General features: G+C 50.8%; 2 protein-coding genes across 5 annotated transcripts in view; one reads left to right on the forward strand and one right to left on the reverse strand.

The window, feature by feature from the left end:
* Positions 1-111: 111 nt before the first annotated feature.
* Positions 112-10,217, forward strand: BYSL (bystin like). Its single transcript, XM_008158913.3, has 7 exons — positions 112-666; positions 4,294-4,456; positions 6,531-6,669; positions 7,000-7,133; positions 8,177-8,337; positions 8,505-8,607; positions 9,582-10,217. The coding sequence occupies exons 1-7, from the start codon at positions 399-401 to the stop codon at positions 9,925-9,927; spliced, it is 1,314 nt and encodes a 437-aa protein (XP_008157135.2). The 5' UTR covers positions 112-398; the 3' UTR covers positions 9,928-10,217.
* Positions 10,218-11,917: 1,700 nt separating this feature from the next.
* Positions 11,918-16,461, reverse strand: part of CCND3 (cyclin D3) — a 90,854-nt gene continuing 86,310 nt past the window's right edge. For all 4 annotated transcript variants that reach the window (XM_028135710.2, XM_054721964.1, XM_054721965.1 and 1 more), the window contains 3 exons: positions 14,256-14,415; positions 13,570-13,706; positions 11,918-13,074 (listed from right to left, as the gene is read on the reverse strand). In XM_028135710.2, coding sequence (XP_027991511.1) covers positions 12,907-13,074; positions 13,570-13,706; positions 14,256-14,415 — 465 coding nt within the window. In that variant the 3' untranslated portion in view covers positions 11,918-12,906. The remainder of the gene's footprint in view (positions 13,075-13,569; positions 13,707-14,255; positions 14,416-16,461) is intronic.

The raw sequence follows: 16,461 nt of genomic DNA on the forward strand, positions 1-16,461 counted from the left end.
TGGCCGGAGGGCGGGGGGTTGCTCCGGAAGTGACGTAAAAACAGAGCGCCCAGTCGACGCACCACGAGGAACGGGGGCGTGTCTAGGCGCCTCCTCTGTGACACCTTCGTTGGTATCACTGCCCAGCTGCTGCTCCCAGGCTTGCAGCACCCTGGCCTAAATCCTCAAAGGTTCGGGAAGACAATGTTAAACGCACAGCGTTTATTTGGGAGTCTGGCTCCAGGACCCGCGAGTTCTTAGCAGGTGGGGCGGCGCTGATGGCACTCCTGGCCTCCGAGCGGTAGGGGGCGCTGTGCTTCTGTGTGCCCTCTTGGGAACGGGGAGTACCCAGCGCAAACGCACTCAGGACCTCTTCTGCGTCTCCACGTGTGAACTTTCCCGGCAACTTTTTGAGAAAAATGCCCAAATTCAAGGCGGCCCGCGGGGCCGGGGGCCAGGAAAAACACGCTCCCCTTGCCGAGCAGATTCTGGCTGGGGACGCGGTGCGGGCAGGGGCCCGGGAGAAGCGGCGCGGTCGCGGAACCAAAGAGGAGGACGAGGAGTATGTGGGGCCCCGGCTGACCCGACGGATTTTGCATCAAGCGCGGCAGCAGCAGGAGGAGCTCGAGGCCGAGCATGGGACTGGGAGCCGGCCCGCGGCGCCGCGGGAGCGCATCACGCGGCTGGGTGAGTGGCGGGGATGGGTGCGAGGAAGGAGGAGGTTAGGAGAGGATGGACGGGCTTCGGGCAAGGGAATAGCTTGGGATAAAAAGGGTCCGTAGTATTATTCCCTTACAAAGGTACTGTAATGGGAGACGCAGGCCTGGAGCGGATTTAGGATAGTCAAAGCCCTCCACGCCCGCTACTAGTTTTAGGCCCTCTCTTGTAGGTACCCCTGAAGTTGGGAAACAGGAAGTGATTGCCGACACCACTAAGTTCTCCTAGTATTTATCCATCCATTTGTTCTGTAAATACTTATGGGATGTCTACTAGTGCTTCGTACGGTGCTAGGAGTCTAGGAAGTTTGGATCAAGAGGTAAACGAGGTAGACATGCGCCTGACTTCAGGATTTTATAGTCTGGCCCAGGAGAGAGCAGACAGTAGACAATGAGAATAATACATTCCATGGTAAAGTATAATAGATTCTCTGATAACAACAGCGTTGATTTTGGGGGTCAGGCTCCCCAGATTGCATGACCTTTGTGCTGAGACCTGAAAAATGAGTGAGGAGTGCCCTGAGCAGAAAGAATAATATTGTTTAGGGGCCAAAGAGGGCAGAAGGTAAGTAAAAGATGATCAATATTTTCTTAGGGTGGGAGTGTTGACCTTCCTATCCAGTTCTCAGATCTCTTTCCTTTGTCCTGACACAATTGAACATTGGCCTCCTGGCTATAGTATCTTTACTTGACTTCCAAGACATCACATTCCTGTGTTACTACTTCTCAGTAGCCTTTGCTAGCTCCCTTTTGATCCCCAATCTCTCTTTTTTTAAATATATTTTTATTGATTTCAGAGATGAAGGGAGAGGGAGAGAGAGATAGAAACATCAGTGATGAGAGAGAATCATTGATTGGCTGCCTTCTGCATGCCCCCTACTGGGGATCGAGCCTGCAACCCGGGCATGTGCCCTTGACTGGAATCGAACCTGGGACCCTTCAGTCTGCAGGCCGACACTCTATCCGCTGAGCCAAACCAGCTATGGCTGGACTCCTCTTTCTCATTCCACATCTTATCTATTGGGAAATCCTGTTGACTCTGCCTTCAAATTATATCCAGAATCAGACCACTTCTCACCACCTTGGAACACCATCCTCTGCAAGCCACCACGATCTCTCTCGCCTGGATTATTACAGTAGCCTCCTCCTTAATATCCCATACCTCCTACAGTCCACTCTCAACTCAACAGCTAGAGAATTGCAGTGGTTTGCAAAGCCCTATATGATCGGCTCCCATTGCCAGTCCGACTTCTACTTTCCCCTTTTCACTCCACCCATATCGGCTTAAACATGGTAAGTTAGGGCCTTTGCCCGGGTTCCTCCTTTGTCCTCATACACCTGTAGGCATACTCTCAATTCTTCACCCTCTCAGGCCTGTTATGCAAAGAGCTGAGACCCGGGGAAGATAACCCAGAAGACTGGCTGTGAAAGACATGGGCTTATTAGGACTTGCTGCGCACGGTGGTAAAGTTTTGCCCCAGCACAGGGTTGTATAGAATACAGAGAACAGGGCATGCAGGAGAGACGTGCTCAAGCGCAAGCTCTGTAAGATCAAAACACTAGTCGTTGACAATCGGGCTCACATCCAAGATCCGTTTCTGTTTGGCTGTTTCTTGACTGAGGAGCTGTTCAGGCTCCCAAGGGTGCTCCCACAGTCCGTTTACAGGTGGCCTTCATCATATTCCCACAGGGTCAGAGGGCAAGTTGGAGCTCGGGAAGGGGCCCAGGTTCTCACATAAAACACACCTTCCCTGACTGCTTCATTACAAATTGCAACACCCCCTCCCTGGTCTGGTGGTTCAGTCGGTTGGAGCACAGCATTGTTCCATATACCAAAAGGTTGCAGGTTCGATTCCTAGTCAGGGCACATACCTAGGTTGTGGGTTTGATTCTGGTCGGGCTGGGTACCAGAGGCAACTGATGGATGTTTCTCTCTCTCCCTTGTTTCTTCTCTCTCTAAAATCAATGGAGGGCATGTCTTCCGGAGAGAATTAAAAGGAAAAAAGAGAGAGAGAAAATTTCAACACCCTCACTCCTATCTTTACAGTCCCAACCTCTCTGTTCTTCCCTATTGCTTTTTTTCATAGCACTTGTCTTTTACCTATCATGTTATATTTATTGTCTGACTTCCCTCACTAGAGTATAAGCTCTATAAGGGCAAAAGGTTTTGTTTCTCTCGTTCACTAGTATAGTTCAGCACCCAGAACAGTGTATCACATATACTAGGCACTCAATATTTGCTGAATGAACGGATTAATGAATGATGGTGAGGTGGGTAGGAACCAAATCTGCAAAAGACTTGAAGGCTGTGCCCAGGATTTAAAGCTGTCATAAAGACAATGAAAAACTATTGGAGAATATGGAGACCAGTTAGGGGACTGTTTAATTAATCCAGGCAAGAAATGTTGCTGATCTAGGCTTCGACAGAGCTGCGAAGGATTTGAAATATTCTCTGAGGTAGAATTGGATGGGCTTTAGTAATTGAGTGTTGGGGATGAGGCAGGCCTGCCTCCCAGGTTCTGGCTTAGCATGGGGTGGACGGTGGTGCTGTGTACTTAGATGTAGGACACAGTGAGCAGTATAGACCTAGGAGGAAAAGAGAGTGAGTTTGGTTGATACAGGTGAAGTTTGAAGTTCTTGTGAAGAGCATCTGTACAGGTAGCAGCTGGAGTTATGGTCTGGAGTGAAGGGACATCTACCTCCAAGTAGAGATTTGGGGGTTGTTAGCATGTGGAGACAAAATACCTTCGCCACATCACCACCACCACCACCACCATACAGCTTTTATCACACACTTCCTTCGTTAATAACCTGTTCATATGCAGCATTTCATCTCCCCGATTGGAGTATGGCATCCCTTACCAGATGCCCAATCAGCTGTAGCCTTCCAGTAATCAGTTCTTCCATGGGTTGGTCCATTGACATCTGAACTACACTGCCTGGCCTCGAGGCCTTCCACAGTCTGGGTTCACTTTACCCATCCAGCCGTATTTCTTGCTGCTGCTTAACAGACAGTCTTGTAACCAAGCCCTTTTGCCAGTTGTAACCCAGGTTTGGACCACACTCCAGCTGCACCCACGCTCCCTATCCAGCCTCTAACCATCGTCGGCACTCATCATCTTCTAAGTGCCTATGGTATATACTGTCTCTGCCACTCATTTGGCATATGACCAAGTCCATCCATGTGTGTAGAATATGGGTAAAGAATGCACAGTCTAGGCCCAGACTACATGCCATAGGCAAATTACTTAACTTTCCTTGTGCGTTAGTGTTCCCATCTGAAACTGGATATACTAATAAGACCTACTTCTTGGGGTTGTATTATGTACAGTATTTAGAACAGTTCCTGCTACATGACTGAGTATAATGTGTTAACTATGATATATTGGCATCACTATGTCATTGGTTCACATGTACGTTTTGTTTCTCAAGCAAGATTGTAAGCCCCTGGGTACAGGAAGATAGTGTGTGCACACGTCTGTATCTATTACAAGCACACGTGAGGCTTACACTGTACATGGTGGTTAAAGTTAACTTGACCGCTAAATCCCTCACCCATCGCTTACCTTTTTCATCAAATTCATCGCCCCTCTTCTAGGTCCAGGAGTGCCGCAAGATGGATCAGATGACGAGGATGAAGAGTGGCCCACCCTGGAGAAGGCTGCCACAATGACAGGGGCGGGCCACCATGCAGAGGTGGTCGTGGACCCAGAGGATGAGCGTGCCATTGAGATGTTCATGAATAAAAACCCTCCTGTCAGGTTGGGCTGACATGGCCTAGAATTTGGGGTAGTGGGTCCTGGTAGCAACTTCCCACAAGGAAGCAAATGCCCTGGCAGAGTTTTGGTTCCCTACCTTTGGGAGGGGCCTGAGCGTTGCTAGTTGTAGGGCTCCACCTTAACAAAAGTGGCCCATCCTCAAAAGACCATTCTGAGTGAGAAGGACACAGACTCAAAATACCTCTCCCCCCCTGTCCACCTGTTCTAGAACTGCTCAGATTACCTGGGGAAATAGCTACCCGACCTTTTTATGTTTCTGGGGAGATGTATCCCATTGCATTTCGTCTTGGCTGACTCAGTTTTCCTAGTGGTGAGCTCAGTTTCCTTGGCCAAATCTCTTTCGTACCCTAAGCTTCATTTTATTCAAGGTTTTTCAGCCTTAGCACTATTGGCATTTGGAGCTGGATGATTGGTGTGTGTGGAGGCTGACCTGTGCATGTAGGATGTTTAACAGCATCTCTGACCTCGACTCACTAGATCCCAGGAGCGACCTTCCCACCAATTGTGATAACCAAAAAGGTCTCAGGCCTTGCCAGATGTCTCAGGCATTGCAAATTCGCCCCCACTTAGAACCACTAATTTATTCCCATCTGTACTAAATGCTACTCCAGACGATGTATGCATTTGAGCTCCTGTAGTCAAACCCCGGAGCATGTGGATTTTGGCCCAGGAGTGGGGAATCTAGCAGAACCCTCAACCAGTTCATTCTGATCCTGTGATATTAACATGACATTGTCCTTGGTTCTTCGGGCTACTTTGGGTTAATGCATCTCTCATTGCTAATAATTCTATGAAAACACAGGGAGGCTGAATGATAAGGTCTGTGGTAGTTTATTTGAGAGCACAGAACGGAATGAGTTCCTCTTTCAGATTGATACCCAGCAACTGAAATGGATGTCACAGAGTGTGTACTTGGACTTGTGTGCTTGTCCCACCAGAGAGCCTCTCAGTGCCTTAGAACTCCTTTCTCACAGATCATTCTGACGAACTTGGCAGCATGATTTTCCAGCTTGCAGTAAATAGAAGAGCAAAGCTACTGGAAACAGTGACTCCTGGCAGTTTTGAGAAAGGACAGCTGGCATCTTCAGAAAGCAGGCCCAGACCCACAGGGGCTCAGCAGTCAGAGGCTGTTTAGTTTGGACGCACATTACCGTGTGCTGTAAAGTACCTGAACTTTAGAACCTGAGCAACCGGGGCGTGACTCTTTCCCCCACTTGAGAACTCTGAGACCTTGGGTGCGAATTAACCTGCCTGAGGATCAGTTCCCATGTTGAATAAGGGGAATAACACCCAGCATAGATGTTGCACGGACTACCTAAGATAACGTCTGAGAAGTCCTGTACTCGGTGCCTGGACTTGAGAAGACCCTCAGTTTTAAATATACGTTAGCAGCCTCTGGAGATACCATTCTTATACCAAGCCCAATGAAAGGAGAATAAGGAGTCATCACAATAAAGTTATGTTGGGCATACTGTTTAAGTATTATTAATCATAGAAATACAGCTACTTGCAATCTTGGTATATAACAGAGGCCAGACCAGTATTTTATAATTGGAGAGACTTCAGCCTGTGAGAGATGTGTCTGAAATAGGCAACACATTACACATTCTCTATGTACTAATAGTTCCAAGTAACGTACATGCATTAATTCGCTTAATCCTGATGTTAACTCTATGAGGTAGGTGCAGTTATTACCCATTTTATAGATGAGAAAACTGAAGCATAGAGAGGCAAAATAGCATGCCCAAGTTTATACAGGGAGTGGGAAAGCCAGGATCTAAACCCAGGCAGACTGGCTTCAGAGTCCAGGTTCTTAACCTTCACACATTTGTCTGCTTCATCTTAAGTTGAATGGCTTTTAGGTCATTTGTGCTCTGCAGTGATTCCATGGTGGGTCCGGCCCCGAGGGGAACTGAGGTCGCATATCCCAGCAAGATGACAGGTTTATTGGAGCTCACAAGAAACTGTGTGTGGAGTCTAGAGCTTCCTGAACTGTGACCACAGCTCTCCCGCCCCTTCCTTCCCCTCTCCTCTGCACCCCACTCCCAACTCTTAGGCGTACCCTGGCTGACATCATCATGGAGAAGCTGACTGAGAAGCAGACGGAAGTTGAGACGGTCATGTCCGAGGTGACAGGATTCCCTATGCCCCAACTGGACCCCCGGGTCCTAGAGGTCTACAGAGGAGTCCGGGAGGTAAGAGCTGGAATACCTTCACAGGGGCTGTGGGCTCCCACCTAAGGTTTTGGGTGACAACATCTCATACACAGAAGCCTGGTGACCGAGAACAGTCTTAAGTCAGAGTGTATGGGTTCAGAGTCCTGCTATACCACTTAGTGACTTGGTGGCTGTGGGTAAGGGCCCCGTTTCCCCATCTGGAAAATGAGGATGATAGTAGCATCTCCTTATGTGGTTGTTGTAAGGATTCAGTGAGTGAACACATGAAAAGCCCCCGGACGAGTACCTGGCACTCGGCAAGCAGGATGTGTGCTAATGGCAACGACGGTATTACTCCCTCCTCCCCAGGTGTTATCCAAGTACCGCAGTGGGAAGCTGCCCAAGGCATTTAAGATCATCCCTGCGCTCTCCAACTGGGAGCAGATCCTCTATGTCACAGAGCCTGAGGCCTGGACTGCTGCTGCAATGTACCAAGCCACAAGGTAGAGTGGATGGGAATTCGAGTGGCCTTAGGTCTATAGGTAAAGGGCCGGGGGCATAGGAAGTACAGGCTTTCCTGGTCTTTGCCATTACTTTTTTTTCCCCCTCTTATTTTTATTTTATGTATTTATTGGTTTCAGAGCAGAAGGGAGAGGGAGAGAGAGAAACATCAATGATAGAGAGAATCATTGATTGGCTGCCTCCTGCACACCCGTTACTGAGGATTGAGCCCACAACCTGGCCATGTGCCCTTGACCGGAATCGAACCCAGGATCCTTCCGTCTGCAGGCTGATGCTCTATCCACTGAGCCAAACCAGCTAGAGCTGCCATTACATTTTTTAAAAATATTTTTTATTGATTTTTTATTGAGAGGAACGGAGAGGGAAACAGAGAAACATTGGCCGCCTCCCACAGGCCCCCCCCCACACCCCACTGGGGATCGAGCCCACAACCAGGGCATGCCCCCTGACTAGGAACAGAACCAGCAGCCCTTTGGTGGATGGGATGACGCCCAACCAACTGAGCCACACCAGCCAGGGCTGCCATTACAACTTTGCCCCGGAGCTCTCTCTTGTGCTTCTGTATATCATCATTTTCCCGGCTTTTCCTGTTTCATGTTTTGGGGCCAAGAACCTGTTGAAAATCGCCTGTGATGAGTTTTTAGGGAAGAGGCTTATAACTACTGGGCTACCACCCTGGTGTGTCAGACAGGCCTCAGAAGTCTGTGGCTCCCCACACGTGCTCAGGTCCCTCAAAGAGTAGGGTAGAGAAGGCCCATGATGGGGAGAGGAAGGTGAGTAGCTGAGTTGCCATTGGTTTGGGAGCACTCTGGCTCTCTCGGTGTTCACCTGTTTGGATGCATCTTGTAGACCTCCTGTTCCCTCCTATCTGATTTGGGTGTTGCATGCACTGAGTTCACACACTCCCACCCCCCCCCACCCCCCCGCCAGATCTTTTGCATGCACCATCCACAGTGATATTTAAAGGGCCAGCTCCAGGCTGTCAAGTGACCTGGGATGTCCCTGCTACCCCCAAAAAAACTAGGATTTTCGCATCTAACCTGAAGGAACGCATGGCCCAGCGCTTCTACAACCTTGTCCTGCTCCCCCGTGTACGAGATGATATTGCTGAATACAAACGACTCAATTTCCACCTCTACATGGCCCTCAAGAAGGCCCTTTTCAAGCCTGGAGCCTGGTTTAAAGGTGAGAACCAGGAGGCAGTTAAGAAAGGAAGGGGCTGGAGCTCCTGCAGGTGTGATAGCAGCAAGCATGACTTGGGAGACGGCTGTCTCTGGTAGGTGGGGGTGCTTCCTGCTTTGCATCCTTTCTCTCGCCCTCAGCTCAGTGACTGCCCCTCTGACCCTCCCCAGGGATCCTCATCCCACTGTGTGAGTCGGGCACCTGTACCCTCCGGGAAGCCATCATCGTGGGTAGCATCATCACCAAATGCTCCATTCCTGTGCTGCACTCCAGGTAGTGTTTCCACTCCAGGGGAAAGAGGATGGCTGGTCAGTGGACTCACCAGGACTTGGAAAGTTGGTGGGGTACAGAGTGGGAAAGGAGCTAAGAATAGTCCTGGGTTTGTGGCTTAAGCCACTAGGTATATCATTACTCAACTAGATTGTAATTCCATAAGAACAGGGTCCCAGTGCCTGGCACTTGGTAGGTGCTCAGTAAATAGTTGAAGGAATGAATAGGCAACATGGGAAGGAAATAGGTCAGGGGTAGAGATGTTGAGATATTTGAACATACTCTCATTGGATACTGAGTGAGGCAAGCACTCTGAGACAGGAGTAGGGATTTGGGATGAATCAGCATCCCAAATAGAGATGATAACCACAGTGCAGGGGGAGGAGGATCAAGACTGCAAAGGTGCCCTAGCCCCGTGGTCGGCAAACTGCGGCTCACGAGCCACATGCGGCTCTTTGGCCCCTTGAGTGTGGCTCTTCCACAAAATACCACGGCCTGGGCGAGTCTATTTTGAAGAAGTAGCGTTAGAAGAAGTTTAAAAAAATGGGCTCTCAAAAGAAATTTCAGTCGTTGTACTGTTGATATTTGGCTCTGTTGACTAATGAGTTTGCCGACCACTGTCCTAGCTGGTTTGGCTCTGTGGATAGAACGTTGGCCTGCGGACTGAAGGGTCCTAGCTTCAGTTCCGGCCAAGGGCACATGCCTGGGTTGTGGGATCATTCCCCAGCAGGGGGCGTGCAGGAGGCAGCTGATCAGTAATTCTCTCTCATCATTGACGTTTCTATCTCTCTATCCCTCTCCCTCTCTGAAATCAATAAAAATGTAAAAATAAATAAATAAAATTACTTGAAAAGACTGCACTGCATAGGTGAGAAGGCCTGAGATGGCCCTCTTAGGCGTACCACAGTGTAAGGGCCAGTAGAGGAGAAGAGGGGAAAGCACATTTCCCCACCACTAACCACCCATCTTCCCCCCAGTGCGGCCATGCTGAAAATTGCCGAGATGGATTACAGCGGTGCCAACAGCATCTTCCTGCGGCTGCTGCTGGATAAGAAGTACGCACTGCCCTACAGGGTGCTGGACGCTCTGGTCTTCCACTTCCTGGGGTTCCGGACGGAGAAGCGTGAACTGCCCGTGCTCTGGCACCAGTGCCTCCTGACTTTGGCCCAGCGCTATAAGGCAGACCTGGCCATGGAGCAGAAAGAGGCCCTCCTGGAACTGCTCCGGCTGCAGCCCCATCCCCAGCTGTCCCCTGAGATCAGGCGTGAGCTTCAGAGCGCAGTGCCCAGAGATGTGGAAGATGTTCCCATCACCATGGACTGAGGAAACAGCCACTCATCCTGGTCTGAGGGGGTGGGAGGACACCAGGATCCCAGTTAAGGTGACACTGAGCCTTTACAACTGGGCAGTGAGAGCCCCTGGGCATCTGGGACTCCCCAGTACCCTACAGGGAGGACTGAGGGTCAGGCAATTGTTCCTGCTCAGTTCTGGAACCTGTTTGAGCATTCCCTTTGCCCTGCTGGGGCTTGGAGTACTTTCTCTCAGGCTATGTCAAGTCACTGGGATGTGGATGAAAAGGTGGGTATTTATTGAGCGTCTGTGTTTTCTTGTGATCAATGGAGATCTTTCTGTTTTCCCTCTTTATCTAAAGGTAGGGATTACTCTTCCCTGTTTCTGTCTAGGAGTGGATTCTTACCCAGTATACTAAGGACCCCCACCCCTATCCTAACTCTACAAGCTAGGTTCTCCAGGCTACACCCAGAGTTACCCCTAGGGGGCTCATCGCTGCCTTTCCCCAATACAGGCTGCTTTGGGAGAATGCCAGGAACCAGGAGGTTGTTCAAAAGATGGTCCATCTCAGCTGTGGGTGGAAGAGCTAGAGGAGAAAGCCCCTAGAGCAAGCATGTCAAACTCAAAGGCTAACACTGGCCAAATAAACTAGGCCTGTGGCCCGCGAGCCATGAGCTTGACATGCTTGCCCTAGAGGGAAGTGGAAATGCAAAGGCCAGACAGATGAGAGAATATTGGTTGTGCCAGGATGGTTAGATCTGGATCACCACCAGACAAGTTCCCTTTCTGGCTAATGAGAGCATTAGACTGGAGGTTGGCAAACTAGGGTCATATGCCCATTTTCTCATGGCCCATGAACTAAGAGGGGTGTTTACATTTTTTAATGGATGGGGAAAAAATTTTTAAAGAGTATTTTGTGGTAGGTGAAATTCCAATTCCAGTGTCCATAGTTTCATTAGAACACAGCCACTCCCATCTATTTACATGTTTTCCGTGGCTGCTTTCATGCTGCAATAGCAGAGTACAATCCTGGAACCCTTGTTTGCCTTTGAAAATGTGACTTAGTTCCAACCCAGTTAATATATTTGGGGACAGTTTTATCATAAAACAAATATCACATTTATTTATATGCAGTTTTATCCTTGAGAAACACCACATAAAATCAGAAAACTGCACCAAGCTGAACCAAGCCAGATACACAAGTGCATGCACCTCTGACATGTGGGTTAGGACTCACATCCACAACCTGCCTTCCACATCCTCCCATCTTCGGCTTGCACAAGCAAACTTCAGGTCTGTTTGAAGATAAAGGACTCTATTTGTGTTTCTCAACCATTTAGCATATAAAAACTATGCTATCCTTTTTAAAAAAATACTTTTTATTGATTTCAGAGAGGAAGAGAGAGAAACATCGATGATGAGAGAGAATCATTGATTGGCTGCCTCCTGCATGCCCCAGGTTGGGGATCAAACCTGCAACCCAGGCATGTGCCCTGAACAGGAACTGAACCATGAACTGGTTCATAGGTCCACTCTCAACCACTGAGCCAAGGCAGCCAGGCTTTTTTTAAAAACATATCACTCAACCCCGCTGTGTGATTGTGCATAGATCCATGAACCACGTGGGTTGGATCAGGGTTGTGGGCTTGATCCCCAGTAGAGAGCATGTACCAGTAGGAGGCAGCCATAGATTATCCTCCCATCATTGATGTTTGTATCTCTCCCTCTGAAAATAACTTTTTAAAAAAACATCGCTCATCATTTTGCATGTTGTGCCCATACATACATCCTATGGATTTTATTAGGCAGTTTTGCAAAGTACAATGATTTTTAGGAACGATCATGTTCCATTATAAAGTAGCACTGACTATATGGGACAGTTACTATCCCACAGGCCTAAAAAATTTATTCTGACCCTTTACATTAAAGGCTTGATGGACCACTGATTGAACCACTAATTTCTGCCCTCTTGACCTCATGCTTTTACCCACACCTCCATCCAATCCAAGAAGCCAAGGCCAACTTTATTCCAGAATCTTTATTAAGGTAGCATGGTCCTGGGCCAACAACTGGACCTTGTGGCCTTAGGAAAGACCTGTGCTAACAGGGCTTGCGTCTCCAGACAGGGGGTTTGGTCACCTCCAGGTCATCCCTGCTTCATCCCCTGATGAAGGATGGGGCAGAGGGCCAAAGGGAGAGGAGGGCCTGGCCCCTCCCAGGCTGTAGCAGCTCCTCGGTCACAAAGATCCTCTAGCCAGTAGCAGAGGAGGGATGCAGCAACCGCCAGGGTCACCACTTGGGTTGGTGGACCCCACCACACCCTCTTACAGTTGTATTCAACACAATTAATAAATTAAAACAACCTCTTCCTTCAGCACTGACCCCCCCTCAATCACACAGGAGAAGCTGGGCAGAAAGCAAAGCAAGGAGGAACTGGTTGATTCTTTGAACCTCTGACAGAGGCCTGGGCCCCTCCCTCTAGGAGCAGCTGTGGGCACGGATTATGCAGGGCTCTCCAAAGGCTGTTGAGAAGAGCTGTGCAGAGTGTGTCCCCTCAGAATATCAGAAATTGCTTCAGAAAGACCCCAATCCAAATGCAGTAACTCTAGAAGGTGCAGCACCTTTATAAGGCACCAGGGCATTTTGGCAGTTGAGAACATGAGCCCCAGAGATAGGGGGCCTCAATAAGGAATGCCGGTACATGTATTTTACCTACTTCAATTTTGTCTCTGACCAGCTGACCCACCCCCAGCCAGGGAAGGAGCTGAGCTGGTCAGAGGCAGGGAGGAGGGGCCTGACTAGCCACCCAAACATGGCTGGCCGGGCCCCTTAGTGCACACTGCAGGGATAGGTAGGACCTGCCCCCTTCTCTTTAACAAAGGGCAAATAGGAAGGAGCCCCCCCAGACTTAAGTTGTGGCAGATGTGACGTCATTCCTGCAGGCAGGGAGGGAGGGTGGCAGTGTCCCCTCCTCTGCTGTCAGTGGCCACTGGAGGGGGCCTCTCCCAGGGGCTACAGATGGATGGCTGTGACATCTGTGGGAGTGCTGGTCTGGCTGGGCCCCTGGCTGCTGGAGCCTCTGGGGGCTTTGGGTGCTGGGCTGGGGGACGACTGGGCAGCTTCCCTGAGGCTCTCCCTGAGTGCAGCTTCAATCTGCTCCTGACAAGCTCGCAGGCAGTCCTGGGAACAAGGGGGAACAGTGAGGAGGGACTGTTGGGTGAAGTGGAGGAAGGTCCCACTGGAGCTAAAGGTCCACTTCCCTCCTCCCATAGCAGGTGCAGGGGACAGACACCTCCCAGCACACAGGGAAGTCTGGGGAGGTTAGGCCACAGCCCAGCCCCAGGAATCAGCCTTCAATTCTCAGAAACTGGCAAGAGGATGTGGCAACAGGGTGTGAGCGCAGCCCTGCATCCGACACCAAACCTCCCACCCCCACTCCTGCACACCATTTGGCAGAAAAGGGCACCAAGGGATGGTGCCCTGCAACCCACCCAAGACAACTTGCTTTTCCCCAGACAAGGCAGTAGATGAAACCCCACAGAAGCCCCAAGGGCAGGGCACGTGAAACCAGGAGTGGGCACCAGGTTGGAGATGGACGCCTCCCTCTAGTGGAGGCTCAGGGAATAGCAGCGCTTCATGAATTGACAGGCTGCTGCCCAGCAGCCCTGCACTCACCACTTCAGTGCCTGTGATCCCTGCCAGCAGCTCCGTGAGCTCATCTCCGGATGCGGACCAGGCACCCAGGCCTTGCACTGCAGCCCCAATGCTGCCTGTGGCGATCATGGATGGTGGGTACATGGCAAAGGTGTAATCTTGGAAAGAGGGAGAGGGAACCATGAGGCAAGGGGAACATCAAGAATAACAACCAGGGTGCACTTCCGATTCCTCAGAAAGTGCCAGGCAGCAGGAATGGAGCAGGGGCATACTGGAAAATGCCAGCAGTGAGTTGTGTCAGACAGGGGCAAGAGAGAAAGGTAGGAAAGATCCTGTCCTGGAGGGCCAGGGTGAAGAGCAGACTTGTGCAGGCCAGGTCCAGGGTGGTCCCTAAGGGAGTGAATGAGTCTCTGTCCCTGGTGTGGAAACAAAACCAGGGTCAAGACCTGGGTTCTGCCCCTAATTTAATCACCATGAAACCTTGGGTAAGTCACTTCTAAGCCCTGAGGCCCCACCTACATTTGTACTGGGGTCTCTAAGATCCCATACAGCCCAGATTGTGCTCAGCATTTTTTCTGTATTGAAACGGGGGGCTCAGAGGGGACATAATTTTCACAAATTTTGTAAGGCATATAACAAGAATCTCCTATGACCCTTCCAAGTCTTGATTTTCCTGATTTGGCAAAAATATGCCTGGAGTTTATTACCTGTAGCACAGAGGGCCAAAAACGTCTGAGCGTGCTTTTTGACCAAGGCCTGTCGGTCACTGGGCAGAGAGAGCCGGTACAGGATCAGGGCCAGGAAGTCATGGGCAATCACAGCAGCCAGGTCCCACTTGAGCTTCCCCAGGACCAGCACCTCCCAGTCCTGGAGAGTGGAGAAGAAGGCGGGGTCAGTGACTAGAGGAGGCAGGGGAAGGGAGTAAAGGAGAAGGAAGCCCATCACACTTGAAGGTCAAGACCCCAGTTTTGCTTCTGGGTTTAGGGACGGGCCCTGTGGAATGGGGAGTCCAGGGCAGGGAAGAGCTGGGGACATTTGCTTTGAGCACTTGTTCATCTTTTACTAGGTGCCAGACTACATGCTGTACATGAATTGTCTTTTGACCTTGTTTGGTTATCTTTTGGGGGCCAATAATACAGGCCTTTTTCTGACTTGACCCAGGGCTCTGAGCATTTCTCCAACTAGGGTTGAATGAAAAGACTGCAGCAACAGGTACCACCACCATCTCCATGAACTTGAGACTCCTCTGGGGTAAAGCAGACTCTCCATAATCCCAAGGATTTGTAAAAGGGGAAATCACCACTAGCCTCTCCCCAACTCTGCATCCCAGCCAAGCCTATGCCTCTTGTAGAAACCGAGTGAGCATGAGGCCACACCACCTCTGATACAGTCACTGAACTAACTCTGAGGTTCCTCAAAGGGGACGTTGCCCAACCCAACCCACATCCCCTTGGTGGGACATCAGGGTTGGGTCCTGAGATATAACACCCACCCCACCCCCTTCAACTGGAACCCACAGTGCTTAGTGCCATTTGAGTCTCAGAAAGAGCTGTGGAGGCCATGCCAAACAGGATGGGTCTGGATGATCTCCGAGGGACCAAACCCCATCTCTCCCTGCCCAAGCCTGCACACCCCTGCTAGGTCCGAGGGCAGATGGGAGCCCCAATCCACTTGTCTGGGGTTCCCAGCCCTGGCCCCACTTCTGAGTTGCACATATGAGGATTTCTTCATTGTTTTATCTCAGGAAGGAACTCGAGGGTTTGACTCCTTACTGAGAGAGAAATAGCAGCCCCACCCAACCTCTTCCCGGCCCCCGCCTAGGTGTCATCCTCCCAAATCAGCCCGGAGCTCCCCCAGGGCCCCACAGAAAACAGCCTGGCCTGGAGCCAGAAGTTGGGCAGAGAAGCTAGCCTTCTACCCCTGGTGCTTGTCCCGGTGGCCAAACTCCTAACTCAGAAGTGAACAGAAAGCACCTAGCCTCCAAGGAAACACCTGGAAGGCCATTTGGAGTGGGACTTGCCCTGTGGGGAGGCATGGGGTCCTGTGTGAGGGAAGGTGGCCACCCTATCCTGTATCCAGGCAGCCCCTGAGAATCTCAGCCCTCGTCTGGCACAGAACATACCCAGGGAGGGATTAGCTGCCGTGGCTGGCAGCTCCCATCATGTCTCTGGCCTTTAGGGCCACCTGGGCTGGCCAGAAGACCCAGATTTTCGTCATCCGCTTCAGGGCTGCCAAGGCAGGACCCTGCCCTCCTCCTCTGGGCCTCCGCCTTCTCTGCTTCACGAGCACTTGGACAGCCGAGTTCACTGAGGTCCCTTCCAACTCTGACCTTCTAGGAAGCCATCTGCACGCTCCACCCCCAGCTCAGGCAGAGACAGTGGGGGAAGAGTATTTTTTGCCCGTTCTGAAAAACTCCCCTCATACAAAGACACACATCCCATCCCAAACTTTTCACAAAAAAGGAAGTCCCCTTTTACCTTCCAGCCCAAACCCCTCCAAAAACATCTTTCCCGCTGGCCCTGGAAAGCAGCTCCACCTTCAGACTTGCCAAAAACTACCAGATTCATCACAAAGAGCTGTGGGGCCTCCCGGATTCCCAACTCCGGCCTCCTACTCCCATCTCTGAGAGCTACTTGGCAGGAAGAGAAATCCTGTTCCTGGACAAGCGGCAGTCGGGGGCCCCAGTACCCTGGCTTCCTGGCCAGCCAATCACAGCAGCCTGCATGCTGCCCTCCTCCCCGGGAGATGGGGCCCAGAGACTCTCTCAGGGTCAGGAGAAGACTTGGCAGTATAGAGTGAGGGTGAGGAAGGTGCCCGCTCACCCACCCTCTCTCAGAACCGCCCCCCCCCTCTCCCCGGAGGAGATCTGCATACCCCTCCTCCAGATCCAGGCAGCTCCCCCACCTCAGGCTT

Source organism: Eptesicus fuscus, chromosome 10 (genome assembly GCF_027574615.1).
Source record: "Eptesicus fuscus isolate TK198812 chromosome 10, DD_ASM_mEF_20220401, whole genome shotgun sequence".
NCBI lineage: Eukaryota > Metazoa > Chordata > Mammalia > Chiroptera > Vespertilionidae > Eptesicus > Eptesicus fuscus.

Bases quoted from the DNA above. Each gene is read 5' to 3' on its own strand.
- BYSL (XM_008158913.3), top strand. From the start codon at position 399: ATGCCCAAATTCAAGGCGGCCCGCGGGGCCGGGGGCCAGGAAAAACAC. The intron at 667-4,293 runs GTGAGTGGCGGG...CCCCTCTTCTAG, and splicing joins GGAGCGCATCACGCGGCTGG to GTCCAGGAGTGCCGCAAGAT. The intron at 8,608-9,581 runs GTAGTGTTTCCA...TCTTCCCCCCAG, and splicing joins ATTCCTGTGCTGCACTCCAG to TGCGGCCATGCTGAAAATTG.